This window comes from Colletotrichum abscissum (genome assembly GCF_030869225.1).
Source record: "Colletotrichum abscissum strain IMI 504890 chromosome Unknown Scaffold_7.1, whole genome shotgun sequence".
Taxonomy (NCBI): domain Eukaryota; kingdom Fungi; phylum Ascomycota; class Sordariomycetes; order Glomerellales; family Glomerellaceae; genus Colletotrichum; species Colletotrichum abscissum.
The window spans coordinates 424,464-451,768 of NW_026850514.1; the positions used below are offsets into that span (position 1 = coordinate 424,464).

The 27,305-nt window shown below is 50.4% G+C and overlaps 8 protein-coding genes across 8 annotated transcripts; 4 read left to right on the forward strand and 4 right to left on the reverse strand.

Annotated features, from left to right (window-relative positions):
- Positions 1–321: 321 nt before the first annotated feature.
- Positions 322–435, forward strand: CABS01_03648 (uncharacterized protein; the record flags this gene model as incomplete). Its single annotated transcript, XM_060537021.1, has 1 exon — positions 322–435. The coding sequence occupies one exon, from the start codon at positions 322–324 to the stop codon at positions 433–435; it is 114 nt and encodes a 37-aa protein (XP_060391279.1).
- Positions 436–2,151: 1,716 nt separating this feature from the next.
- Positions 2,152–3,959, forward strand: CABS01_03649 (major facilitator superfamily transporter; the record flags this gene model as incomplete). The annotated part of the gene is made up of 3 exons (XM_060537022.1): positions 2,152–2,341; positions 2,413–2,695; positions 2,756–3,959. 3 exons carry the CDS (start codon positions 2,152–2,154, stop codon positions 3,957–3,959), a joined length of 1,677 nt encoding a protein of 558 aa, XP_060391280.1.
- Positions 3,960–5,326: 1,367 nt separating this feature from the next.
- CABS01_03650 (uncharacterized protein) lies at positions 5,327–6,193 on the reverse strand (the record flags this gene model as incomplete). The annotated part of the gene is made up of 1 exon (XM_060537023.1): positions 5,327–6,193. The coding sequence occupies one exon, from the start codon at positions 6,191–6,193 to the stop codon at positions 5,327–5,329; it is 867 nt and encodes a 288-aa protein (XP_060391281.1).
- Positions 6,194–10,029: 3,836 nt separating this feature from the next.
- Positions 10,030–13,382, forward strand: CABS01_03651 (AMP-binding enzyme; the record flags this gene model as incomplete). Its single annotated transcript, XM_060537024.1, has 7 exons — positions 10,030–10,606; positions 10,674–10,808; positions 10,859–10,941; positions 10,995–11,098; positions 11,153–11,437; positions 11,489–11,582; positions 11,640–13,382. 7 exons carry the CDS (start codon positions 10,030–10,032, stop codon positions 13,380–13,382), a joined length of 3,021 nt encoding a protein of 1,006 aa, XP_060391282.1.
- Positions 13,383–18,347: 4,965 nt separating this feature from the next.
- Positions 18,348–19,308, forward strand: CABS01_03652 (uncharacterized protein; the record flags this gene model as incomplete). Its single annotated transcript, XM_060537025.1, has 2 exons — positions 18,348–18,652; positions 18,714–19,308. The coding sequence occupies 2 exons, from the start codon at positions 18,348–18,350 to the stop codon at positions 19,306–19,308; spliced, it is 900 nt and encodes a 299-aa protein (XP_060391283.1).
- A 1,150-nt stretch (positions 19,309–20,458) lies between these two features.
- On the reverse strand, positions 20,459–21,299 carry CABS01_03653 (MFS transporter; the record flags this gene model as incomplete). The annotated part of the gene is made up of 2 exons (XM_060537026.1): positions 20,459–21,181; positions 21,252–21,299. The coding sequence occupies 2 exons, from the start codon at positions 21,297–21,299 to the stop codon at positions 20,459–20,461; spliced, it is 771 nt and encodes a 256-aa protein (XP_060391284.1).
- Positions 21,300–22,473: 1,174 nt separating this feature from the next.
- On the reverse strand, positions 22,474–24,180 carry CABS01_03654 (14-alpha sterol demethylase Cyp51A; the record flags this gene model as incomplete). Its single annotated transcript, XM_060537027.1, has 3 exons — positions 22,474–23,376; positions 23,453–23,887; positions 23,959–24,180. The coding sequence occupies 3 exons, from the start codon at positions 24,178–24,180 to the stop codon at positions 22,474–22,476; spliced, it is 1,560 nt and encodes a 519-aa protein (XP_060391285.1).
- Positions 24,181–24,903: 723 nt separating this feature from the next.
- On the reverse strand, positions 24,904–26,934 carry CABS01_03655 (uncharacterized protein; the record flags this gene model as incomplete). The annotated part of the gene is made up of 7 exons (XM_060537028.1): positions 24,904–25,066; positions 25,126–25,455; positions 25,530–26,005; positions 26,066–26,188; positions 26,272–26,400; positions 26,451–26,658; positions 26,726–26,934. The coding sequence occupies 7 exons, from the start codon at positions 26,932–26,934 to the stop codon at positions 24,904–24,906; spliced, it is 1,638 nt and encodes a 545-aa protein (XP_060391286.1).
- Positions 26,935–27,305: the final 371 nt, after the last annotated feature.

Sequence of the window (27,305 nt, forward strand, 5' to 3'; positions counted from 1 at the left end):
AGTGCATACTAGACTTGAGCTATGTAGAGGTCTCCGATTGCAAACGCAGCTTTACGCTGTGAGGTAGCCCAAAGAATGTGCGAGCGTTGAATCCTTCACAACTGTCTCCAATAATTGAAATTGACTTCAGATTTACTGAATGGCATTGAAACAGCAAATGTTCACTATTGAGAAGGTATCCGGCATCTTGTTGGCCAAGATGGGCGGTCGAATTGCTGCCCTGGCTTACTGCAGCCATTCATTTACCCGTTTCTGAGCTGCCCCGTCAAGCAAGGGTCCACAGCCCTAGTACCCGTAGCCCAGATCGTCTAGTTGGTTAGGATGATACGTTGTGGTTCTTCTATACAGCGATCCGTGTTGACGGCGGTTCGAATCCGCCTCTGGGCACGAAACCTTTTGATTCCTCTTTTGCTGTTCGTGGAGCAAAGGTTGTAGCTTCAATCGACTCTTTGTCGTGATTTTTGTCGGGCTCGCTTTGTGTGAGTGAGGTACGGAGTAGTTTGGGTTTGGAGATCCTACAACACCGGATGATGGAGCGGGACGCGGAAGCTTAGACCGAAATGGGGTACTTGCGCCGATGTCTTCGCGGCGCTGGAGGCTTTGTTACGTACATGTATGTACCCTGCCTCATTGGCGTTGTTTGCTTTCGGTGAGGTAGAGAGAAAGAGACATTGTGGCTGACCTCAACTTTCAGATTCGAGGACTGGACTTGAGGTCGTAAAGTCAATGTTTCGTTGAAACCATAATTGCGTCCGATTAGGCTCGGAGCTGTTGGGGTCCATGAATTCCTTTGTATCCTACCTTGTATCATCCATGCTCCTCCAACTGATAATCCTGTCCTACTGACTCCCCAAAAAGGTCGAGATTGGGCAAATTTGACATAAACTAATAGAGGCGAAGCGAGGACAACAAGAGCATATGATTGGTTTTCGAATTCACAGGCTTTTGATTAAATCCCACCAAAGAGCAATTCGCACCTGCAGGTAACTAAGCAACTCACACGATGAGTATCCGTGTTGCCGTTGGAACTCAGTCCAACTCTGCCCCCGCCAAGGCTTTTCAGCCGCCCGACATGGGACGATCAGCGAGTTTGGAATAGCACAGATACAATCTGGTGGCTCGTACAATTCCTTGAAGTCGGAGGGGGCCAACAAATCCCTGGCTGCATCTCACTGCATGGATTCCTGCCGGCACAGCGGGCCAACCAAGGTGGGCACGCGGTCGGAAGCCGGGGGTTGCGGCCGCTAAGGAAGGGCAATCTTACCACAACCGGCTCTACGAGGTTCCTTCCGTGGCCCTATCGACACGTCAAACTTTGAAAGTATGGATGGACATTGTACCAGTAGATTGGATTGCGGGGCTGACGTGAGCTTATCAACTTCTTTTGAGGCTTAATTGGTGTTGACATGTTGGGCTCTTTGCGACTACCAAATCAGGCTGTACGGCGAATTATGAGTCCTGCCATTTCCGATTTTTTACTTGAGCATTGTCGACCGCTCATCTCGATCGAAGAAGAGTGTTTGCCTATGGGTAAATCGCTGCGTTGTTGGTTGCAAAATAAAGTGCGGCACAGCACCGGGATCGAGAGAGCACGTCAAATTATCTTCGTTGGTTCCAACTCTGTTGCCGCCGTTTGTGTTTCGGACGTACAGCCACATTTGGCTTGTTTGCTCGATCTCATCACACGGCTTTTGTAGTCCATCCTGGTGACTCAACCTAAATAGAACTTCACTGTAACTTTGATGCTGGGAAACAATGCGTTGGGCGTTGGAACTCGGCTACCATTGGGGGCCCGTCCCGGGGGCGGGCTGAAGCAAACTGCATGCCGCTGGGGCGCAGAGCAGGACACGGGCGGGCGGTAAGGATTGAGTGGGTGTGGCGCGCCGCGATTCCCGTCCGAAGCAAAGCAGAGATACGGCACGTCCTTGCCTTGCCCAGACAGATGCCAATTCTCCGACGGAAGAGTACGTTATATATATGCAGAAGACTGTGCCCCGTTGCCTTTCGATCTTCTCTCCTGTATGAAACACTGCAGCAACTTTGTTCTTTGTGTCTCACAGTCTACTTCTGCGGCTTGGCTTTGGCCCTCTTACACGAAGCTCAGAAGACCATACCCACCTACCTTACATCACAAAAGGTTGCCAGGAAGCTATGGGGACAGACACGAAGCCCACAGCCGGGACTGATGTTGAGCGAGGGAGCTCATACACAGGCAGCGTTCTTCCAGAGACCAAGGAAGCCATCGATGGAGTGTTGCCGAACAAACACCCCAGAGATGGCATGGCAGCCTGGCGTTGGCCATGCATACAGTCTGCTTTCTTCCTTGGAGGCATGCTGCTTGGTGAGGCCACCCGTTTCTTTCAACATCATACAACCTGTAGACACTAGCTAACTTCTACTGTCAACATGTAGGATACGATGTCAGTAACATTGCGAATATCCAACCACCGATCTACGAAGCCTTCGGCCAGGTCCATCTCCTGCCATGGGTTGCGACGGGTTACACGGCAACCCAAGTCTGCATGGTTCCTCTCGTCCGCAAGCTCGCCCTTTTGGGCCATGTAAAGCTGCAGATAGTTGCCTACACTTTGATCTTTCTCATTGGTGCAGCCGTATCTGGTTCCGCCACCGGCATGAACTCCGTCATTATCGGTCGCGCGGTTTCAGGAGTTGGAGGAGCTGGAATCTACCAGCTGTAAGTGAAGTGTAGACTCCCTCGTTCACTGGGCTCGCCTTAGCTGATGGCGTGATATAGCTGTATCCTGGTCAACGTCCTTCTCACGACTCCAGCAGAGCTTCCTCGTGTCCAAGGTATCATGGCTGTCTCGTGGGCGATTGGACTGACATTAGGTCCCGTAATCGGAGGAGCCTTTGCTGAGAACCAAAGTGCTACTTGGAGATGGGCAATGTATCTCAATCTGCCCATCCTTGCTGTCATCGCCGTCCTCAACTTCGTAGCTCTGCCTCCCATCGAGGTTGGCGTCAACACGCCTCTTATCGGCGGTCTCCTTGCCATCGACTGGTTCGGCATCGTTCTGCACATGGCAGGATTCATCATTTTGTGCTCAGCTCTCATCTTCAGCGGTTCCACTTGGGAGTGGTCGTCTCATTCAGCGATCGTGGCCTGGGTCTTTGTGGGTGTCATATACGCCATCTATATTGCGCAGCAATACTTCTGCTTTTTCACTAGCAAAGAACACCGAGCGATTCCTGCAGACCTCCTCAAGAGCCGAACCATCGCCCTCGTCGGCCTTGGAACAATGGCTGCTGGCAGCTGTTACGGAATCGCTTTGTACTACACACCATTGTTCTTTGCCTTTACAAAGGGAGTCGAGCCAGTCGATGCTGCCGTCCGCATACTTCCATTCATCTTCACCTTCATCATCTTCACAATCGTCATGGCCGGCATGATACCAGTAATCGGTCGATATGCCCCGTTTTACGTGGCAGGTGGTGCCCTGGCAATGATCGGCGCCGGCCTTCAAACTCAAATCACACCTCAAACCTCCGAGGCCCGAGTAATGGGAGTCAGCACCCTCATCGGTGCCGGGACCGGATGCATGTGGCAGACCGGAGTTGCCATCATGACGCAGGCCGTACCCGCGAACCGTCGTCTCGACGTCACCGCGCTCTTCATCATGGTTCAGCTTGGCGGTATCTCAGTCACACTTGCTCTAGCTGGTTGTGTCTTTTCGAATCTCGGCTTCAACCGTCTCCACGCGTCGCTTTCGGGGCTTGATTACAACGATCACGATATTCGGGAAGCTTTGGCTGGTCTCGACTCTAAAATTTGGACGGCCGCAGATCGTCGGGTGGTTGCGATTGCCGTTCAAGATGTCGCGAGTGTAATTGCTGATATGCAATTTGTGATTGTGGCGGCGGGAGTTGTGGCTTTTCTGAGTGGCTGTTTCATGAAGTGGGAGAAGCTGGACTTTGGGAGGGCGAAGGTGTCTAAGTGAACTTGTATGAGAAAATGATTGCACTTGGAGCTTGATGAGATGAATCTGACGGAGAGCACACTGTACAGTTCAAGGCAGTGTGCTCCTCCCGGTCTAATATTTTCTTTGTCTTTTCTAGCTTCAACGTTGAAATGTTGACGATTGCTATAACGATAGCTAGAATGAGAAAGATGGGCTGGCGGGAAATTTGGAACCTCAACAATCCAGTTTGTTTGTGACATGTCCCAGGTAGAATCAGGGCTAAACGTTCCATTCACAATTCTATAGCCAGGAGGAGATGAGATGGGGGATGCAGATGAAGAAAAAGAAGGGTCTTTTGTAGGGAATCGAACAAAAAACTAAGCGTTGGTTTGACGTTTTCCGAGTAAGAATGGATTCCACTGGCGCCTCCTTAACCCCTCGACCACGGTCCCCAAGTCACTTGGTGAAAGGAGGGAAGGAGAACATCCTCAAGTACCTACCTTCACCAATCTCGCCGACGTATACTACCACGTGATCACATGTATTCATCAGATGCTACTGCCACCACCCCTATGGCATGTACCAGCTTCTACTCTGTGGTGGCTCTTTCCCATACTGTCGTTTACATACATTCCTTACAGAAAGCGAGGAGCTTGAAGCCTAAGACAGGTGACACACTATCTGAGTACTGGCGGATTTGGTTTACTTTAGGTGTAAAATTTGTGTCAGGTTTGTCCCCAAATGAAGAAAAAGTCCAATTCGTCCATCCATTTCCTGTTATTAGAGATTGCTCTTGTACCAAGGATCAAAAAAGTGTACTAGATGCCTGCTGGATGTCATTGAAATTGAGTTCAACCGAATTGTCATTATGACATCAGTTAATGGTAGGGTTCTAGGATGGCCTACTCTTAGTCTATATGGTACTAGCATGAGGCTCGATGTTTATTCATTACCTCATGTGTCTAAACTGTAAGAACTGAAATTTGACTTTACCTTGTGGAAGGGTCATTATTGGGATGGCTCCAGAAGTTTTGACGAGCTGGGGCAATCACTAAGCTGCCCAGCATGGAGGAAATTCCTCGAAAATATGCGCAGCAGTTTCAATATCCGTTCCCAATGCTGGCAGCATCTCCCTACATTTTCCATGAGGTTCCTTCCGTGTTTTGTCATACCGTGTGAGAAGAGAAGAAGCCATAAAGCAAGAGTTGACCATTGATCATAGTTGACGCCTGACAAACAAGAAGCTCAAGTGCGAATCTCTGCTATCCGATGACGTGACTTCATCGCCTTTTCACTGCAACACTTGTCGACATCCATAAGATAACGAAAGGAACCATCTGCAGCCTGATAACGTAGTAACGGTACGACCTCCAGCTCGACGATCTCCCTCTTATTTCCCAACTTCCTCACTGAGAGTTTGCCGCGCGGTTGTGGTTCTTCAGGCGTGGGTCAGTGCCGGGGTAAAACTCGCCATCATCGGAGAATGTATGCGCTGGCGGAGTGGGGTCAGCTTGGCCGGGTCTGCTGTGCCGGTTGGGCGGGGTGGTAGGGTTGAAGGGACCGGCCGAAAGACCGGCCGAACCAGGCGTAGAAGAACGTCCGGGAGGGGTGTGTTGAAAGTATTGAGCGTACAGGTTGTAGGTCGAATAGCCAGCAGCAGCTGCTGCTGGATCGACTGGAGAAGAGCGATGATCGTCAGGGCCGTAGCCGGGAGGCCGAGAGCCTAGATTACTGTCAGGACGGAACTTGAGACCGGGATGAGAAGGAGGGATTGGGCCTGCATGAGCCGCATGAGGCGCGCCGTAATGGGAAGGACGGTAGAATGGGTGAGGCGGGTATGGAGGCTGAAGAGGGTGGGTAGGATCGTACCCAGGATAAGGCATACCTTGAGCTGCCGCCATGTTTGCAGCCTCAACGGCTTTGGCCTGGTGGTAGGCAAGATCGCCTGCGGTTTGGGGGTTAGCGTTATGTTGCGATGAAGATGGTGGGATGGCACCATGTCCATGTGAAGATCCGAGTTGCTGATCGACGTGGCCAAACGGTGGGGGTGGGGCTGGCACGTGAAATCGCGGGGGAATGAAGCCTTTCATGTGAGGAGGAGGAGGATTGAGATGTGCGTATTTGGCTGGCATATGCATAAACATACCGTGATCAACTGGAGTACTGGTAGGAGAACTATCGACGCGCGTGGGGGTGAAGGGCTGAGCAGACGGGTTGAGGTTGGCCGTGGAACCCGAGGAAGCGCTGACCTTGCCAGAGCTGGAACGAGACATGTTGATGCTAGGCGTGCTATCTCGAGATGCTATCGCGAGAATGTGACTTTCCTGTTTTGGCAATATTCTGGATCGAGTGTAGCGGCGGTGCTTCTTTTTCGGAACTCGGATGCGGCGTTTGATGAGATGGGGCTGTCTGTAGCGATGAAAAACGGAAGGAGCGAGAGTTGCTGTGGGCATTGTACCCTCCATGCTTATACCATCGCATCTGTTTGTAGGTTTGGTGAAGCTATTCTCACTTTTTGCGTTTGATTGTGGGATACGATGGAGACCGTTGACTTGTTCTAGAAGAAGTGTGTAGGTAGACAGGAAGCCTGATTCCTGCCTAGGTAGGCAGCCCCAAATTCAGCCGAAGTGTGCTACCTGCCTTGTGTTTTTTTTTGTTAATTATTCCTTCGTTTGCTGCCTGGGAACAAGGGCCTAAATTCTTTGAAATCCCTTCGTTTGAGCCCTCCCTGCTTAGCCTTTGAACCAAAAATCGATTCACCAAAAGTTGCTCGGACACAGTAGCAGCTTTTGGACTTGGAAAATTGCATGTTGACTACCTTGAAACCTACTTTACCTGCATTGATGACTTCGAAGTTTGCGGCATCATGACAAATGATTGTTGCCTTGCCACGCCAACCGTACAGTTTGTGGGAGTTCCTGCCTACTTTGGTAGCATGTGATGCCGCAGAAAGCCCATTTCAGATATCGCCTCTGTTCATCTGAAGGCGTATTTGGTGTCGAATATGACACAAATTCTGAGTCTTGATAAGGCATGGGCTTCCGTACAACCTCAAGCTATGCATATAGGATTGAAACCCGCTAAGCGTCGTCAGCGATCTGCTACTACACCCCTTTAGTTAGGTGTATACATATGTCAGGCACCGCACCCTGTTCCGGAAGATCTGCAAAAGGCCCTCGGACTTTATTTCAAGTTCTAGGCTCTCCATGTTCAAGTACCGTGAAGGGAAAGATGGGTGCTACATGATTTGCCACATGTTCCGCATCGTATGCAAGCATTGTCAAGTTTGTTCTGTAGCACTGCGGATAGCTCCGAGGCGTATGCACGACACAGACAAACAGCTGCTAGATGCGGCAGGAGGGTAAGACAAGATCAGTTCTTCAAACTGCAAACATGCCGCAAATGACGTTAATTGATGCGAGCCCGACAAGTACGCGATCTTCAAGTCCTTTTGCGTGCCAAGTGGGCCGAAATTCTGGTCTCCCCGACCACTGGGCAAAACACCAAGTTGATGCTATCTTATACAGCATGTGAAGATCATGGGAAGTCCAAACAAGGTGTGCATGGGCAGGTTAGAGTTGCCAATTCTGATTGAGATCTGATCGCCGACCGATTAACTTCGAGCGGATCCTGCTCCGAAGTCCGACACGTCCTCTGGCATGCCAAGGAACCCTACGCTGACCGGTCCTGCTCCGTCTGATACTCGGACAATGTCGCCGACTTGGCGAATTGAGGCTTTTGCTACAGTTGCAGGCCATACAACCCTTTGACGCGTTATAGAGGAGCAACAGAAACATCCCAGCCACCTTGAGTGAGGAAATGTCCGACATCGGTTATACTCGAGACCGGGGGAGCTGACGAAGCGACGTCACAACTAATCCCGCGCGTTCGAAAATGACTCGGAGTAAACGTCACAGGGCTTCCGAAGGCCAGGATCGCAATGAAGTTCCGCGGGAAACGGTCCTTGAAGATGCTGACGAAAACTTGACAAAGTGCAGGACAATGTCGTAGGCCAACGAGCCAACAACCGAAGCCCTGCGATGTCTCCCGATCTTGCGCGCGCGCGTGTGAAGCTCTTCAAAAGTTCAAAACACCAGCAACCTTGAGGAATCCAGTCCTGGTCGCCCCGGCCCACCCCCAGCTCCGTGACCCCACTACGGTCGGGCTTCCGATGCAGACGGCGGCAGCGGCTCGGAGGAGATGGCTCGTTGCGGCAACTGCAATGTGATCACCCGCCTTGCGCTCTTTTCGCCTAGTCCAATGTTACCTCTTTCCACGTAATATGGAAGAAGAAAGCGTCCAAAAAAGGTTGACAGAAACCGGTTAGGAGCGATACCTGTACGGTTTTACATCAGCATCTGTCATCCACAAGCAGCTTCCCGAAAAGCCGCCAAGTTCTGGTTTTGAACAACTGTGCCTCGCTCACATGTGACATGGACCTGTATGATTTAGGCGCGAAGAAGTGAACCGCGTCTTTAGGTGGTTGTATGATGTGCTTCCCGCGTCTTGGCCACCTCTTGGGCCCTCTCGATAGGTCGTTTGGTTGCGTTCGGTTGAGTGACGTGAGGTTGCATCGGCACATAGAGCTTCTCAACAAGGGATAGTTCCGGAACGTCGCAGTGCAAACGGAATCGCCCTGTCCGCGTCTAAATCGTCCCCCACGGTTGCCCGGCCCCATAGGTTGCACCGGGGCCCGGCTCGAAGAGAGAGGCCAGCCAGCGTCAACACCAACTTTCATGGCTTGGCCCAGTTGCTGCCCACGGATCGCGGGGGCAGAAAATCACACCACTTGAATCCACTCGTAGAGATTGATTAGATTGCGTCGCAGCCATCCTGGAGCCATCTCGATCTGGACTTTCTGGGGGCTGGGTCCTCCCTCCACTCACTGATGAAGCCTAGCCTGTCGCCAGAGCCTTTTGCGCAAAGACTGGACCTGGGAGAAGGGACGAGAGCAGCTTCGTCGGTCACAAGGCCTCAGCTGGAGAAAGTCTGGAGCCGTTTCTCGTGGTTTCGATTTCCAAGGACGTGATCCTTGAAGCCTCGTCGATCCTCCGAGTCGATCCCGAGCTCCCCGCTGCTCCGCAGAAGGCAATCAGGCTCCAAAACTCGTTGCTCGCGACTGAGTGGACGCCCAGTGATCGTTGATCAGTGATTAGTGCTTTTATATCGGTAGCCAGCAGGCGATGAAACGCTGCGTTGCTTTCGTTTGCGGTCTCGTATTCCGGCGGCCAGATGTTCCTAAGCTCGGCCGAGAAGGTAGTTAATCGTGACAACCAAGTTCCACCCCGCCCACCGGCAGTCGAGGGCCCACTCCCCAGGCCGGGCCGTGGGCGTTAGACCGATGTCATTTGTGGACTTGGACTTGTTTGTAAAGATTAACGCGTTAACTTGCAACTAGGTTGAAAGTGCTTGCATGAAGTACCACACCTAGAAGCTAGGTCCCACGAGTTGCGAGGTGGGGCCTTGCAGTACGTTGCAGGACTCTGCCACCTTGGTTGATACACCTTGAAGAGGATGTTATCGATGTTTGGATGTGATGAGATGGATGGATGGATGAAGGGATGTATGCGCGCACGTCGGCCCCGACAACTTTCCTGTTTGAGAGCCAGCGGTCAAGTTCACCCGCAGTCCTGACAAGGACATGGTTTCTTTCTTGAGATGGCTGCGAGGTCTTCTCAACGCGGAAGGAGAATTTTGATGTGTCAGTCCGAACCTCTCGATGTAGCTCGGGTGGAGTTCGAAGATGTCTGCTGGCCATCAGTGGGAGGATTCACGCAACAACCCCGGTGGATGACCTTGGGTGTGATGCAACTCAACACGGATGTACGTGATGGTGAGAGATTTTCCTCTTGCGTCCGGTCCAGGAAGGAGGATGAGGGCTTGCGTTGTCAGGGTATTGGCGGTCGAGGTTGTCGAGGGGCTCCAAAGGAGGCTGGCGAAGATATTTAAAGTCTCGAGCGCTCGCCAACATGGTGACGAGTCGACAAGCAACAGGAGCATTTACTCCTTCAGATCTATTAGGATTTGGAATAGTCTGGTCTTTATTTGGCTCTCATTTGGAATTTATCCTTGCCAGTTCCCTCCTCCAGTCTATTTTAGTCCCGCAGCCATGCAGAACACCATCGTTCAAGACTCGGCGTTAACTCCGGTTGGGCCAGCCCCTCTATCCTTTACCCAAGGCGAACGAATCAAATCCACCTATCCCACTGTTACGGCCGCATTCTATCATCATGCAGAGACTCATCCTGATGTCACCGCAGGGCGTGACTTGTCGTCGCAGCAGATTCGTGAGATCACTTACGGTGATCTTGCTACTCGAGCCAACCAGCTCTCAAGGAAACTGACCACACTCGGGGTCAAGCCTGGAGATAGAGTGCCTCTCGTCGTGAAGCGAGGTATTGACATGCTGGTTGGTATAGTTGCGATTCTCTCTTGCGGTGCTCAGTACGTTCCTCTCGACGGCGGTGTGGTTCCAGACTCTACACTACGGTTTGTTTTGGAACAGGCGGGCGGCAAGCACGTTTTATGTCTCAAGTCGACAAAGCATCGATTCGACACTCTCGGTGTTCCCTGCGAGATCTTTGTCATTGATGAAGATTCGGAGAAAGATAAGGAGGTTTCGCAATCCTACCCTATCCAGGACCTGGCCCAACCAGACCATGGCTGCTACGTCATCTACACCTCGGGTAAGCGAACATCTCATCGCCCATTTAGATTTGAGAAGACAGTTGAGCTAATTCTCTGGCTCTGTAGGAACTACGGGCACTCCCAAAGGAGTGGATGTCACCCACAAGAATGTGACTAACCTCGTGTGCCTTTCACCTGGTGGCCTGGGTATCTCACCTGGAACGCGGGTGGGTCAGGTGTTGAATATCAGCTTTGATATGGGTAAGTCTTAGTTGCTAATACCCTAATCGCTGATGCTGACTTTGTGGTAGCTGCATGGGAGATGCTGGGATGTCTCTGCAACGGAGGAACTCTCGTCTTGAGAGGCTCAAAGTGGGAGCCGTGTCTGAGAGAGGTGAGATAACTAAGACTTAGCATCCAACAAGACAAGACTAACATAACCCACAGACTCAAGTCCTGATTTGTACACCAAGCATCTTGGCCAAGTATGATCCTCGGGAGTACTCCAACATCAGAGTTGCTGCGACGGCGGGTGAACCCAGCTCTCAGAGGTGAGACTTCCATTACACTTCTAAAGTGAATTATACTGAGGATGAAATCGATAGGCTCGCCGACCTCTGGGCCACTCACGCAACCTACTACAACTGCTGTGGACCTACGGAGACTACCATTGTCAACACCATGCATCTTCACCGCCCGGGTGAAGCTCTGACAATCGGAAAGCCTACACCAAACAACACCGTCTACGTTCTTGACGCGCAGGGCAACTCTCTAGGTGTTGGGGAAGCCGGAGTTATGTGGGCTGGTGGCCACGGAATCTCCCGGGGCTATGTCTCTCTGCCCGAGAAGACTGCTGAGAGATACAAGCTGGACCCTTTTGCTAATGACGGGTGAGTATAATCCCTCGTACTACTCAAAACTACCTGCTGATACTCTTGTAGATCTATGATGTACAACACTGGTGACCTCGGTCGCTGGAGATCGGACGGCTCAATTGACATCCTCGGAAGAGTCGATGACCAGATCAAGATCAAAGTAAGTAGCATCTCCAAACTCATACATTCAAGGAGCTTTCTAACACATCATTTGCAGGGGTTCCGGGTTGAGCTTGACGGAGTTACCTCTTCAATCAGCTCTTGTCCCATCGTCTCAAAGGCCACCGCCTTGTTCATCAGCAATGAGATCCACGGGTTTGTCGCACCCAAGGACTGCGATCTCGACACGATACAAGCCCACGTCAGGGCTCGTCAGCCTTACTACGCGATCCCGACCAAGTTCCACTTTCTTGACGCCCTTCCTCTGACTGCAAATGGCAAAGTCGACAAGCGTGCGCTTCAAGACATGGTCACCGAGACTGGCAATACCGACAAGAAGGAAGTCGCCGATGTCACCATCAGGGAGACCGCCTCAAAAGAGTCCCTGTCTACTGACAGCAACTCCACCACCACGGACCTCAAGGCCGAATCCTCCGCCTCTAGCTTCACCGAGACAGACGAGAAGCTCGACCTCACCGGCGACATCCCCGCAAAGAGCCTCGGCCGTCCCTACCGCGGCTTTGTTCACCGGATCGCCATCGTTTACCGCCGTCTCTTCACAATCGTGGGTCTTTTCAACATCGCGGCCGTCATCGCACTCGTCTTTGCCGGGTTCCAGCGCAACTGGCTCAGCACTCTCACAGCCATCAACCTGGTCGTCGCAGTCCTTGCCCGCCAGGACTTTGTCATCAACGCGCTTTACACAATCACCTGCAACGTGCCAAAGTCCTGGCCCCTCGCCATCAGGAAGCGCTGCGCCAGGATCTTCCACTTTGGCGGCGTTCACTCAGGCGCTGCTGTTTCTGCCGGAGCTTGGCTTTTGGCTTCCAACATCAGCGATGAGGTCTGCCAGCTGACAGAGTGCCCTAATTGGGGCCACCAGTCTATGGCTTCAAAGGTCGTGTCTTGGCTTCTTACGGGTTTGTTCACCATCACTATCGGTCTCGCTTGGCCTGGGTTCCGCAAGACCCATCACGACCTCTTCGAGAAGACCCATCGTTTCGTCGGATGGACCATGCTGGGGCTGTTCTGGGTCCAGGTTGTCCTCGGCGCGAACGACAGCAAGGTCGCAGAGATGTCCCTGGGCGACGCATGCATTCGAACTCCCGGCTTCTGGATGCTGGCGGTCGCCACGATGAGCATCGCCTCCTCTTGGTTGTTCCTCAAGAAAGTTCCTGTCGAAGCTGAGGTGCTTTCCGACCACGCAGTGAGATTGCATTTTGACTACACGGTCCCCGTCAACGGCAGCTTCGTCAGACTCTCTCAAAGGCCTCTTCTAGAATGGCACTCGTTCGCCACGATTCCGGCCCCTGAGAAGGTCGAGCATCGCGAGAAGGGTTTCTCTTTGGTTGTTTCCAACGCTGGCGATTGGACCAAAAATTGCATCCAGAAGCCCCCCACCCACATATGGGTTCGTGGTGTCCCGACCTGTGGTGTCATGCGCATCGCGACTTGCTTCAACCGCGTCGTGGTCATTGCCACTGGATCCGGCATTGGGCCTCTTCTTGGCCACATTCAACAGCCAAGCTGCGCGACGCAGTTGATCTGGTCCACACCAAAGCCCGAGCAAACATTTGGCAAGCCTTTGCTCGACGCCATCAAGAAAAAGATCCCCAACGCAGTGATTCACGACACCAAGATATCGGGTCGTCCGGATCTGGTGAAGATGGGATACAACCTTGTTCAGAGCTTCAACGCCGAAGCTGTCATTATCATTGCGAACGAAAAGATCACAAAGAAGGTTGTTTATGGCCTTGAAACTAGAGGTGTTCCGGCTTATGGCGCTATTTGGGACTCTTGAGCGATTGACTCGTTAGAAGCGCCGGGGGATGATTCCTTTTCTTGTCAATTTCATTATTCCTTGGTTTCTAAATGGAGTTTGGCGCTTTCCGCATGATTTTGATTTGTGGTGCGAATCTGTCGACCAACATCTCACATTTTTCTTTCATGATTGTCATCCAAACTGCTAGCTATTAGATAGTGATTTCAGTCCACTCTTTACTTATGATATAGAAAATGTCGCCCGTAATTTAGGCATATCGCCATTTGCCTAAGTACCTAAACGTAAGGCGGATACAGCAATGCCACCATAGGCACTGTCATTGACTTTCAGACATGTCAGAGCAGCTCCCTTTCATAAGATGATTCATACCTGTAGTTTACTTGAACTGACTTATTCATTCTGAATAATCATGTGGTGACTCTTCATAGGTGGTTTCTCGTCGTCAAAGTAGACAGACCGCTGATCGCATCCCATCATTCCGATGCAGTTCGATCGTCATATAATGTAAGTACACACTGAGATAATGCTTCGTTCCAGTCTGCGTGGAATACGATAATGAAATCAAAATTAGATAGGATGGCTGAGTGAAGCTACTCTGTCATCATCAGCAACGCGTGGGAGGGGAAATGACTGCAGCCATGGATGGTACAAGGCCCACAACTAGATCGGGGAATTAGTCAGTCACCAATCAATAATGAAGGACCACGGAGAGCCTATTGCCAGGTGGCCAAGGCAGACTCGTGCGCTGCGAACAGAATAGAGATGAGCTCTCCAGTCTAGTTTGCCGAGACACCCAGAGGTCTTTGGCCGAGACTCGAGAGGCTGCGATGTCATCGACGCTATCTGTAGATATCTAGGACAACAAAAACAACCTTTACTAGATTAGCTCATTTCCTTGGCAATGGTAATCTATGACTCGCCGAGATTATGCGTGCCTCCAGTCATGTCCGACGACTAACTCCGGACACGAGGTTGCCTTCTCCTGTCCCGTCTTCCCGCCTTGAATCTCATACGCCGGTAGCTTAGAGAGCGGCTGGACTTGCTGGCCCCCTCAGGAATCTTCAAAGCCCCCGAGGTCTGAGCGCTCTGATGACTGGACACACGTGTGCTATTGATTAGATGAATGGCCGATGATTTACACGGAGCTGCACTTGGCGACAACTCCCTGGCCAGTTGGAGTTGAGGTGATTAAGCACAGCAGCGCAGCAGTCGCTGCAACCTCAACGGGTCGGAGACGTGAAAACATACGATATAATAAGATTAATGATGCGGCCTAAAACATTTCAAGATACGCGTGGTGCATGAATTGAGGGGTAGCGTGCTGGCTTCGATGGCATCGTGCCTAGGTCGTCTTGGCACATATGATAGTGCGATTTACGCCAATGATTTACCATTCAGAAAAAGATGCGTCCCTTAAGATTGTATCTTTCTATGACTCCAATACTGCAGAAGCTTTAGTATGTAACCATGGGCCTGAAGCCACACCTCTGCGGAACCCCATTTGGAAAGGGTAGATGCTATGTCCTATGTCGGGAAGGTATTTCTGCTCTTCCATCTACGGTTCGAACCATATGTCTTGTTCAAAACCTGTTTTGAACTCCGATCACTTGATAAAGAAGTGTTTCAAGTGTGGTAACAGTAGCATTGGTATGTCCTGGGTGTCGTTGCTCCATTAAGAACCCTAGGCCGCAAGATGCACAGGCAATTGCATCATGGAGGCGTATGGAGTTAGGAACCATTGCGTTCGATATTCAACACGGCGCAGAACAAGCCCAATTGTTGCAAGATAGACGATCAGCTTCCTAATAAAGAAGCTCAGTAGAGGTTCGGCAGATAATATGCCAAATGCCAAGTAAAATGGTTCCTAAGACAAAGTGACTGGCAAGAGGTTGGCAGATGTGTGTTGCCGAGACTCATGATGCAGAGGCAACATGGATAACCTCGGTGTCTAGTCAAGGGATGTTACTCTCAGCAGCATAGTCGATGTCGTCCTACAGATTCCTGATGCCCTTTGTGCTTGTGTGCAATTCTCGTTCAGATGGTTTGGGGGACAGATGTGCAATATCGCTGCAGCTGGCTGGCCTTGATTTACGTGTTTATCTGTCATTTTAAGAGTGCAACTTCTGCATGAGCGAACGAGAGGCATAAGCTTTGAGCCATGGAAGAGCTTTCATGTTCCTTGCTGTTTCTGGCAACGAGCGAATCGGTGGCTAGATGTCGTCTGTCAGCAGTGCAGATGGCTAGGGCTTCGTGAGGGCTTCGTGAGGGCTTCGTGAGGGCTTCGTGGACGTTTCGCGATGGAGACTAGCAGGTACTCTGGACAAAGCTATGTTAACAGTGAAGATGAAAATATTGACAAGATTGAATGCTTCAGATCCCACGTCGACCTGCTCTATTCGGTTCAACTCCTGCATAGGATTGGTCAAACCAAGAGATAAACACATGCCAAAGATCTGTCACCCGAGGCATCAAGTTGAATCTTGCTGCATCAACGGGAGGAACAAATCTTGGCAGAAACGTGTCAAACGATTATGAGGGGTTGAAAGGTCGTTCGAGCCGCTGTGACCTCGAGACGGTAACTCGGAGGGTAACATAATGTCCCAGAAAGGGGAGGTAAGAGTCATTTCAGTTTTCGATGAACATGTGGGAGAGCTCTTGGGTGAACGATCGATGATATCGACTCCCCAACTTCCAAGTTTGTTGCGGTAGTCGTATTTGATGCCGGAACTTGGCTGCGTCTGCATGCAACCTAGGGCGGCTGCACCATGCGGCATATCGCCTACACCAAGGGCTAAGTCTGCTTCCTCAGGACCCAAAACAACCTCTTAAAACTAGCTCAATGTGACGTAGACGACGGCTAGCTAGTCGATCAAGGACGTTCGTCATTAATACCAAGGGCTGGGCAGCGCAGGGGTGTCTTGAAGCGCTCTAGAAAGTTCAGGTGGCTGAACTTGCACAATCTGCCATCCAAACCAGACTTGCTTCTTTCGGCCCTGATCTGTTCTTCGGCATTCGACAGTCAAACATTGCCCACCTCGGCGTTGCATTGTAGCTTGCAGACTTGAGTTGTATTTCGACACTGAATCGGTAGCACAAGCCCGGGTACGACTAAGACAAGCAACTTTGAGAGTTTATGATACTGATTCGGGCGATTTCGTGCACAATGGAACAGTTGCTGACTGCAATATCCTGACGCAAAAAGTCCTGTTTCTCGGAGTCGAATTGCAAGGCGCTCTCGAAAATCTCGCGATCATCGTGCATGCTGCAATTCGGTTTCGCAGAGCTCAGCGTTGTCGAAAGAGCCCTAGGATGGAGACGCGTTGGGGTTTCAAATGACATTCATCTCAACTCAGCCCGGATTGATTGTCGAGAAGATCGGATAAACGGCCCAAAGAGTTTTTTATAGTATTTGTCAATACAGCCACTCAGAGCAGAGTTGTTGAATTCGTAGTGGTGTTGATGTCGTATTGTGGTTTTCTGTGGTCCCCCCAGCGTGGCAGCGCAAGCTGCATCCTGGTTCCCCACAAAGCACCGCGAAAGCGAGGTGAAAGGCAAGTTAGGCCAGACGTGCCTCAAGTTCAGCTGTCTTAAGTAGTTCAGTCGTCAAACACGGGACGATTGGCCTGTGCTTACTCAAGCATCGACAGTCCGGGCGGCGAGAGCGAGTCTCACAAACCCTGGAATGTTAGGTGGCCTCGTTAGAAAACATCTGGACAGCTTAATTATAGTTGCTTCTGTGTGTAAGCGTACGATGGCATCCTAGTTGCTCGATTGCTCATACAATAAGTCCGAGTAGTTACAGGACGAACGCCATCGATGGCAAGAATGCGAGAAATAAAGCTGAGACGGAAAAGAAGTGCCGATGGAGAATTCCAGATCCAGAATCAATCAAATATCAATATGTCCGGAAAGACGTGACGGGAGAAAAGAGGGTCACGGACAATCGAGGCATTCTTTTTCCTCCGCAGCTATGGTTAGTTGCGCCGCATCTGATGGGGAAGCGAAGCATTGGTAGGAGCTTGGGACCAATTGACCATGTCCAAGGTCACGCTGGTTCTCGAAACCGAGCTTCCAATCTGTTTTGAGGTAAAGTTTGCCAGATTTTCCATGCTATCAAGGGCCCCTTGATTGGTCTTTGTCGGTATTTACAACCCTAGTGCCGATCTGATGCCCAGTTGTCCCCCACTCTCTGTCGGAATGGGTGACATCGACTGGACGGACAGGTTCACGTAGATTGGATGGGTGGCTTGGCTTCAGATAAAATTCTCCGCTAGTTCACCATAGGGCAGATCTTTGCAAGGCTTGGGGGCGAGGCAGACAGGTGCGAGCAGACAACTGGCAGTGAAACGCCTTGTTGCACTCAGTCACCATCTTTTGCATTCACAAGATAGCGGATCCTTGGGCTGTTCTAGGTTCATCCTGGCCTTGAGGGCCGGATAGAGCCTGCCGGCAGTCGTTCATTGGATCCCCGCCTGTGTCAAAGGCCAAATGCTCCACTCGGGGTTACCCGCGCTGCGTAACGGCGCAGGGGCGTTAATTTGGGTTTGAATCGGTCTCGGTCTCGGTATCGCAGTACAGAGTGGGAGAGTTCCATCGACCGGCTGTGCAACAGTGCAATACACCAAACACGAATGATTTGGCTGTCAATCGTTGCAGTGATCTGCCAGTGTTGTGCAGTCTGATCTTGTTTTAGACTAAAACGTCGTCATGACAAATGACTCGGCCTCAACATAGGGGTTTACTTTAATAGTCCATCAACGACGCAAGATCATGATCAAATCAGCCGACAATTCAACATCATCTCGAGCCAAGTTGACAAAAACAGCATCTTCATCGAACTAGATACTCAAGAGCGCAACTTGCTAATCTTGAAATCACATCATTGCGTATACGCAAAGTCAATCCTCAATTCCCCAATTTGGATTCGATACCGAACGCACCAATCAAGACCCGCCAACTTACCGTTAACGGAAATCCTACAACATGGCCGAAGCAGCAGCACACAACTTTCCCCCCGTCTCTAGCGAGGTCGTCAACTTGGCGATTGCGGAGCTAGTTCTCTATGGCCTCATGTTCCCTCCCGCAGTATGGATCACCTGGAAGCACGGAAAGAAGGGCATGGTATGCTGGCCTATCTTTGTCTCTCACTTCGGAATGAGATTCATTGCCGATATCTACCAAGTCATCAAACGAGACGAGCCATTGCTTCCAAACCAGTTCAACATCATGACTAGCGCCGGTAGTTTGGCTTGCTTGTCACTGACCTTGATTGGTATTGTTTACGAGGCGTAAGGGAATCCGTCAATACCTGGGGTCGATAAGAAAGACTGACTCACGTGTGTTCTATAGCAACATCATCCTGCCCGGATCACCGAAGCGATGGACCGAAAAGATTATCTTGGGCGTCACCCATCTCATGAACACTGCGGGTATCGGCATGGCAACCTACGGAGGATCCCCCAGTCACGAAGGCGGCCTTATCAACAACAGCTTGAACCAAATCGGTAACTGCTTGGAGCTCTTCGTCATGTTCGCCGTCTGCGCCTGGCTGTGGCCCACCTACAAGAAAATCCGATCTTCGTCCAGCCCCAACTGCCGCCCCGCGATGCTCATGATCCGCGCTGCTGTCGTCGGCTTGCCGTTCCAGCTGATCCACCTGGCTTACACCACGACCTACGCCTTCAACCAGATCTCCAGCCTCGACCCCATCATGGGATCTTTCGCGACGAAGCTTGTTCTGATTTTCGGCACATACCTTGGTGTCACAATCGCCATGCTCGCAGGAGGCTGGCTCAGCATGAGCGCCGATATGCCCAAGGCGGTGCAGGTAGAACTCACCCCTACCGATGTCGAAGGCAACAACAATCTTGTGCGTGACGACATTCCTTTGACCCGGGACTGGAGCAGGGACGACATTGCCAGAGCGAAGCAGGGCTTCGTCTAAAGCATCAAAAGCTTGGCGTTCGTCGTTTCCTTTGGACTTTTCTGAGAGATTATTTCCATTGCATTGCGTAGCGAAAGAAAACGAACCAACGGGTCAGGAGACTGACGACTTTTCGGGCCTTAGGAAGAAGAATATTCAGCTCAGACCGGAAGATTCCGACTTGGAGGACGAACCCGATCGAGGAAGGGAGCTAGGGCCTGGGAGACTTCTATCAACGACAACAGGGATTAGTGCTTTGAGGCAGGACGTGCAGGACACGGGAAACTGCACTCGAGTGCCGGATAGGTCTGGTTTTGGGTTTGGTATTTGGATTGGATGGGGGAATTTCCAGACAATTTCTTTCCCGGTTGATTTTACGTTTGATGGTCTTCAGTGTCGTTTTCCTCTTCCGCATATAGAGTGTATCATAAATCCTTTTCTTGGCGCCTTGACTGCTCAAATCGGTTTCAACGGTATGATTTCATTGAAACCTTGATCTGTGACTTGGGGACAACAGATATGGAACAATCCCCTGGACAGAGGGGCACGTCAGTCTTTCGACATTGGGTAACAAGAAAACGCACCTGTGTCAAGGATTGTCAAAGTAGTCTCCTTTGGCATGGTTGCAATCGAAGATGATGCACCTAAGATAGCTGATATTCGGAGGCACTTACAGAACAGGTCTTACGATTCCACAGCGCATCAGCCAAAGGCAAGACGCCTTGACTTCGTTCTCTTTGCGCACTATGGACACTAAGATTAAGCTCAAATTCAATCAGGATTTCTTCTTCTAGATAAGGTACTTCATGTAAGTTGTTCTAATGCGACTGCTTAGTGCTCGGCTAACTTGAGCAAGAGACTCAATCGGCCTAACCAGAACTGTAGGAAGGCTCAACTCCAATTTCGTTTTCTTGAATAACGTGGTAGAAGAGCGTGGATTCTTGTTATTCTGTCCTTGATTCAGTATTCTTGCGAAGATTGTACTCTGAATTCATAGTTGCACGTAATTCTTGTTAGTAGTTCGGTACTGGTATGTTTGCAATGTCTCTCGCGAGTCGTTCACTGTGGACAGTATCCAGGAACCCCGTCTCTGATCCCCACTCAAACCCTTCACCTTGTTGTCCAAGTCAACTTGCTATCAAACATACAGAACTCTGTGTATGTGTACCATTTAGTCTTGTCTTATTCGCACAGGCTCTTCTTGGAGTATCTTCTTCCCTGCCACCTTATATGATATGAGCCACAGAAGAAGAATGACAGCAAATTGTGAAAGAAGCATGTAAGGAAACACATGGAGCCCCGCCACCTGGGTGATAGCGCCGAGCATATATGGAAGTATGGCGCCGCCGACTTGGCCGAGGGAAGCAACAAACGATACCGCACCAACATGAAGCTCTTTTGGTAGGTAATGAACAAATTCGACGATGCAAGAGGGGAATAGCGGGCCCATAACGAAGCCGAGCAGTGCCATCGAAAGTACCGAGACCCACAGAACCTGCACTATCATGAAAAGCACCACAATTGCGGGAGCAAGTGCCAAGTAAATGATGACTGCCCGTCTTGGGGTCAACTTCTCTGTGACTGCACCCAAAGCTAGTCGTCCAATCGCCATGCCTGCCCAGAAGCCAGAAGAGCAAATACTGGATGCATAAGTGCTGGTATGGCGGACGCGGAGCATGAATGTGACAACCCAGCCGGAAACAGTGCACTCAGTGCCCACGTATGCCAGAAGGTAAGCGGCGTATATCCAGGTCGCGCTGTATCGGAAGATGGCTCGTTGATCTACTCCATCTTCAGGGTTTCCCTGCTTCTTCTTGTTCTCATGGTACTTCGCTGCAGTCTCGTGTCTGAACGCCAGGGGCAGAAAGACAACTTCTACAGCAGATGCAATAGCCTGAAAGCGTGTTAGTAGCCGACCAGGAAAGATTCCAAGCCTTGTCTAGGTTCCTTCGATAAAAACTTACCAGCACATAGAACCACTGATACCACTGTCCATTATTCGTAGACAACATAATCCCTGCTAGGTAGGGGCAAGTCGCAGCTCCAATCGAGAATGAGCCATGCAAAAGACCCGATAGGGTATTTGCGTTATTCAGTGCAGCAACCCAAGCACACCAAGATCCATCGACTATGCCAACTCCGAAGGAACCTACAGTGACTCCCAGAAGGAATACTGGAAAACGTGGATGGAAGGAGCCTACTGCGGCGTAGACCAGATGGCATGCGGGACCTATGAAAGCAATTCCGCGTTGCCCGAGTTTCTCATGGATGCGACTGTTGAGAAGAGATGCCAAGCAGTAGCCGACTGGTCCAACGAGAAATATGGCAGATACTTGAATTTCGTTGAGCTGGTAATATGTTTGCTGGTGCGGTAGTGTAACTCCAATTGTAGCCACGAAAAGGCCCGCGACTACGAAAGAGTAAGCTGCCGCGGCAAGCTTCAATGCGATGGCTTCTCGGTCTTGTCCGTTGATGGATGATGTTGGCTCGATATTCGAATCTGCACTTCTAGTGCCAAGCAACCGTTCTGATTCTGTTGCACCGTTAAAATCAGGTGATGAAATGGGAGGTGCCATGATTCGTGCTGTTGGGGTCGCTGTGAACGAAGAGCAAAAGTAAGTAGCTCCCTTGACTATGACATTAGGGTAAGTTGACGGCTTGAAATGGAGGGTGTCAGTGATTATTAACGGTTTCAGGGCTCGAGAACTGAGTCGGCAAAGCTTCGGATGATCATCCAGATGTTGCCTTTTTAGGAACATGTTCCAGCTCGGATGGGCCCTTGCGCTTCGTAACAAGGTTTAACAGTAAAGTGTTGGCGCTTGATGTCTTTCGCTCAGACCAAACTTCAAGGCTTCAACTTCACCCGACGATTAGCTTCAATGTTCTACCGCAGACATCTTCTGAATGTAGGATGTAGAACAAGCGTCATGTAGCTATGGTAACCGACTTCAGATACCGTACCCTCGATCTTGATCAACTCAAATTTGCTAGCTGGGGTAAGGCATGTAGTATTTCGAATAAGCCAGTCCACTCAACATAAAATAGCCAGGTAATAGCGCTTAGAATCCCGATTGAAAGTATGTACAATCACTTTTATTTCACCTCATGGAGAGGGACAAAATTGAGGGAGAGAGGGAGAACATCATGTTCGGGTCTCAGAATTGCATCAATTCGGCGCCAATATTTCTACTCCCGACGGGTCCAACGGATGCGCCCAGGTTGAACTGGACGCGCAAACATGGACGTGTGATCCGTCCGCGGCACGATGCCTGTTCTTCCATCTATAGTGCCCAGTTTGAAGTTGCGCACGATAGTGCCGACAATAACACCTAGATTCAAGTATGCAAATTTCTCGCCAATGCAGCGGTGTCGCCCCGCCCCGAACGGGATGTAAGGACTCCTAGTACCCTTGGAAACTGCGCCATAGCCGTAGTCTACAGCATCATTGGCATCAACGATGCTCTCGCTAGGCTGTAGCTCATCCCACCGATGAGGATTCCAGGACTTTGCGTCCGGGAAGTATTCGTCGCTTATGGCAGTCACCATTGGCGAGGCCAGCAGCACTTTGTCAGTGCCGACCACGTAAGGACTTCCGGGAATGGCCAGAGGGTTCATAACCTTGCGGAGAATGGAGTGGATGGAACCATGTAGGCGAAGCGTCTCCTTCACGACATTGTGTAGAAGTGGCAGCTTGTCTAGATCGGAATATTGCATTGGCGAGAGTCGACTTTTGTCTCCATGGCCAAGATTCAATATCTGCTCTTGATAAAGCTCTTCTGCAACGTCGGGATGTGCGGCTAAACGATGCATGATCCATGCACTGGCTGAAGATGACGAGTGTTGACCTCCCATGAGGAGCGTGATCATCATGCACGCAACCTCTTTATCTGGCACCGGTGTTCCATCCTTGTAGTTCGAGTTCATGAGGTTCCAGAGCATGTCGTACTCGTCGTTGGACTCGAGACCATTCTTACGACGTTGGATGATAATATCCTCGTATACGTCTCGCATCTTGTTGTGGGCAGCATCGCGACGTCGGTTTCGGGGTAGAGGTAGCCAAGGAAAGAGGAAGTTGACTGGGGTGAAGCCCTAGGCGGCCAGGCTGTTAGTATCATACTTGCATCTAGAGAAGCCAAATATCAACGGGGGGATATGGGGCACCTACCATGTCAAGATCATGGTACAAGCCCGCGAACTCAGCCGTCAGCTTTTGCCTGACCTCTTCTCCCTGCAACGAGCGCGCTGCTGTGAATAATGTGATCTCAGACATGGCGGCAGAGATATCAACAACACCCGATGACCCCTTCCATGCAGGGCTCATCTTGATATAATCCACCACTTCCTTCTCAATCAACGGAACATGAGATTCTAGAGCCTTTTGTGTAAGTCCAAACTTAACAAACTTCTTCTGTTCCATGAGCTTGGAATTAGGGCAGTCGTAAATGACATCTTTTCCGAACACGGGAATCGTGAGCGGTCCGTAAATCTCCTCGGCGTTGATGTCCTGAAGCTTCCCATTGAGAATAAAGTCGTTACCCTCGATTCCCAGATAGCAGGTCATTTTCCTGCCAAAAAGGGTGAAAGTGAAGACATCACCGTACTGACCAAAGGTTAGCGAAATGAAAGCTTATAGCTCATGTTGCTCCTGCGCGGGTCTTTGGTAGGCTATACCTTCGCACGGTACTTGACGAAGAACCCTACAGGGTCCATGCCATAGGAAACAGCATTGCCAATGTAAGGAATCCAATGGAAAACAGCTGGCGGTTCGCTCTTGGCGTGGAAAAGCGTCTGACGGCAGGCATTGATTAGAATCGATGCCAATAATCCGATGAGGCCACAAAAGACAATGTGTGCCAAACTCGACAGGCCCAAGACCTTAATAGAGTCTGGCATTTCAGCGGCTGGGTTTTGTCAATATTCTGTAGAATGATAAACAAAATCTCCAAGTAAGAAGAGGATAAGGACTGCGTCTGGGCCAACACAACATAAGTCGAGTAGACTTCTCAATAGCTCGGTCAGGAAAGACGACGATAATTCTTTTTAATTCATACATGTGTAGTAGGCAATGGCAAACATCCAAAACTCCTTCGGTGATTTGGAGCCAAATCTAGCAACCTGAGTGACAGCAACTAAGAAGCCTTTCGAATTCGTATTCGGCTGGGCCTACAAGCCTTCGAGATGTTAGTAATTGCGATGTCCACATCGAGCTCCCTGCTTTCCTTGATGGCTCTGGAGCGCAAAGGCGGTTCGTATTCGTATTAGGTACGTACCCACCCCTATTAAGCTGCAGGCGCTGCTGATTTCAGTTGAGACCAGTGGGCCTAGGAAATACATAAGCACTAGAAAATCACTGCGATTTCCTAAAACATCTTTATTGATGAATGCACAATTACCGCGTTTCATAAAGTCTGTCCGACTATGGTGGGATGCAGTCGCTAGTGTGCAGATTATGCTCTTCGAGTTAAGGTATCAGCTTGGAGCAGGTTGGATCTCATACGTAGTATAAGTCGGATTTTGGTCTACCCAAATCTACCTCTCATTACTTAAGAATACATACGAGTAAGGATTTGAATGCAAGTCTCTTTCGGAGCATCAGAATTGCTGCTCTCAAATTTTCTACTCTTTCTGGCAGTACTTCCAATACCGGGTGACACTCGCTGCACGAATCTGTCGACCCCATTTGATCATGGCAAAGTACGACGAGATCTGCGCCAAAGCAGCAAACGCAGCAACTAAAAACGCGTTTTGGTACCCCATATTTTCGACCCAAGGAGTTATGCTGATACCGGTTAGCCAAATACACCTCTTTCCAACATTGAACGAATGACGGCGACCCACCCATAGGAAACGGCAAAAGACATGGTGTTGCGGATCAAGATGACGGTGACAATGGCATCTTCGCCCAACTCCTTGTAGCAGTCGATGCAATAGCTGATCGAAAGCTGGCTGCCGGCAGTGATAGCTGCACCGAAGACACCCATTGCAAAAACCAAGCCAAACCAGTGGACTTCGTGCGCGGCCCCGACGCCCCAGAGGAGAAGAGCACCTGGGATGCAGATCAATAGTGCTGTGAAGAGCCACAAACGGAACTCAGGTTCCATTATTCCGTTGTTACGACGTGCCTTCCAGATGACGAACTTGTCGCCAAAAAGCCCCGAGTACACTGTTCTATAGTAACCCATTAGAACTTATACTAAAGCGAGAGAGAGCACGAGAGAGAGAGACAGATAGGCGTTGCTTACCCAATGCCGACGCCGATCAAGCAGGATATGTAAGACAATCCGACAATGCTTGATCTGAAGTTGTAAGGCGAGCTCGATAAGATCAACGATGCAGTGCCATTCAGAACATTGAAATAACAAACAACAGCTCCATACATGAAGCCTGCGAATACGATTGATGGAAATTGGAAGTAGAGGAATGGTCTGATCACCATCTCTACAAGTGAAGCGTGATGATTGATGTCCTGTTTTCTGAACATTTTGAGCTTGTCGAGGTATGACTTCTTTGTCATAGTCGGCACGAGGCTGGGAGGCGTCTGAACAGGCGCTACTCGATCTGAGTCGGATGGATCTTTGGACCCCTTCTCAAGTGCTGATGGTGTGTAGTCCACTTGATAGGGTTCGGCCGTCAAAACGTCCATGCGTTGATAATTGGTCTCTTCCATGAAGAAGAAACAGATGGCGAAGCCAGCCCCGCAGAAGATAGCACACCAGTACTGCATCCCGAAGTCAGTCACGGGAGCGAATGCGTGCAACTTCCAAATTCAGAGTCTCACCAAGACCCATTCCCAACCTTGGCCGTCATTGACGAATCCGGCAATGACTGGTGCAAGGAAGTTACTTCCCACCAAGAACAAGGCATAGAAGCCCATGTAAGTGCCTCTCTCGTGTGTGAACCACTGTTCGTATGGTTAGTTGAGATACAGAAGGTAGAGATGCTACTGATATAGTTATCTGGAGGATACATGCACGCTCGACATACCACATCGGCAATGGATATCTCGCACAGAGATTCTATGGGCGCACCGATAGCTCCCTGCAATACTTTATTCGCAATCCAATTACTGCCCGTGGTGGCATATGGTGCCCACAACATGATGGCCTGGGTTGCCTATTGTCAGGTCGAGGACTAGCATCAGCTGATATTGTGTGAAAACTGACCATGCTTCCTAGTAGAGTAAACAAGTATACTGGACGTTTGCCAAACTTCTGGGCAAGCGGTTGCCATATCAGACAGCCCCAACCAAATGCAAGAAACATGTAGCCGGTTCCGGAGTTCAAATCTGCGAGGGTCAGACCGGTCGCGGTGGATATCGGCACAAGGACTGAGTAGATCGCGGCTGATGCGATGCCAACGGCGAGGCAGTAACTGCATAATAATGTCACCTGATTAGCTTTAAAGAGGGCAAATCAGTTGCCAGATGGAGTCGACTTACACGCATATGCATGCTAGGAGCTGATACTTTCTTCGAGGGCTCCAATTCAAAGGGTCGTCCGGGTCATTTGATGGCGTCGGAATCAGAACGATGTCTTTTCCACTACCCTCAGCGTGCCGTGGGGCCATCGTACCCTCAAGATCTACCAAGTGGACCGTTCCAGGGATGAAGCCCGACGGCGGGGCCATTCCGACCGTGTCAGAGCCCATGGTCGATGTTCAAAGAGAAATTTGTGGAAAAGCCTGGGTGGTCCGTGGGGCATAGAATGAGTGTACCAAAGAGTTGCGAGAAGGGAGTAATGGTGGACAATATGTAGGAGAGACAAGGGATTCTATCTATCTTCTGCCCACATAGAGATTGATAGCAATGACGAAAATGAAGCCGAGAAGTAATTCCGGAACGGTGATATCAGACCTTGACTACATGTTCCAAGTTTCAATGTGACAAGATAGGCATTCTCTTGATAAAGCACATGGGAGGCATGGTGGTGAGTAAAGGGGCCATGGTGGACTCGGCGGCCGTAACTTTCTTGAATGGGGCCAATCATATGTAATTACGAACTTATCTCATATGGGTCGGC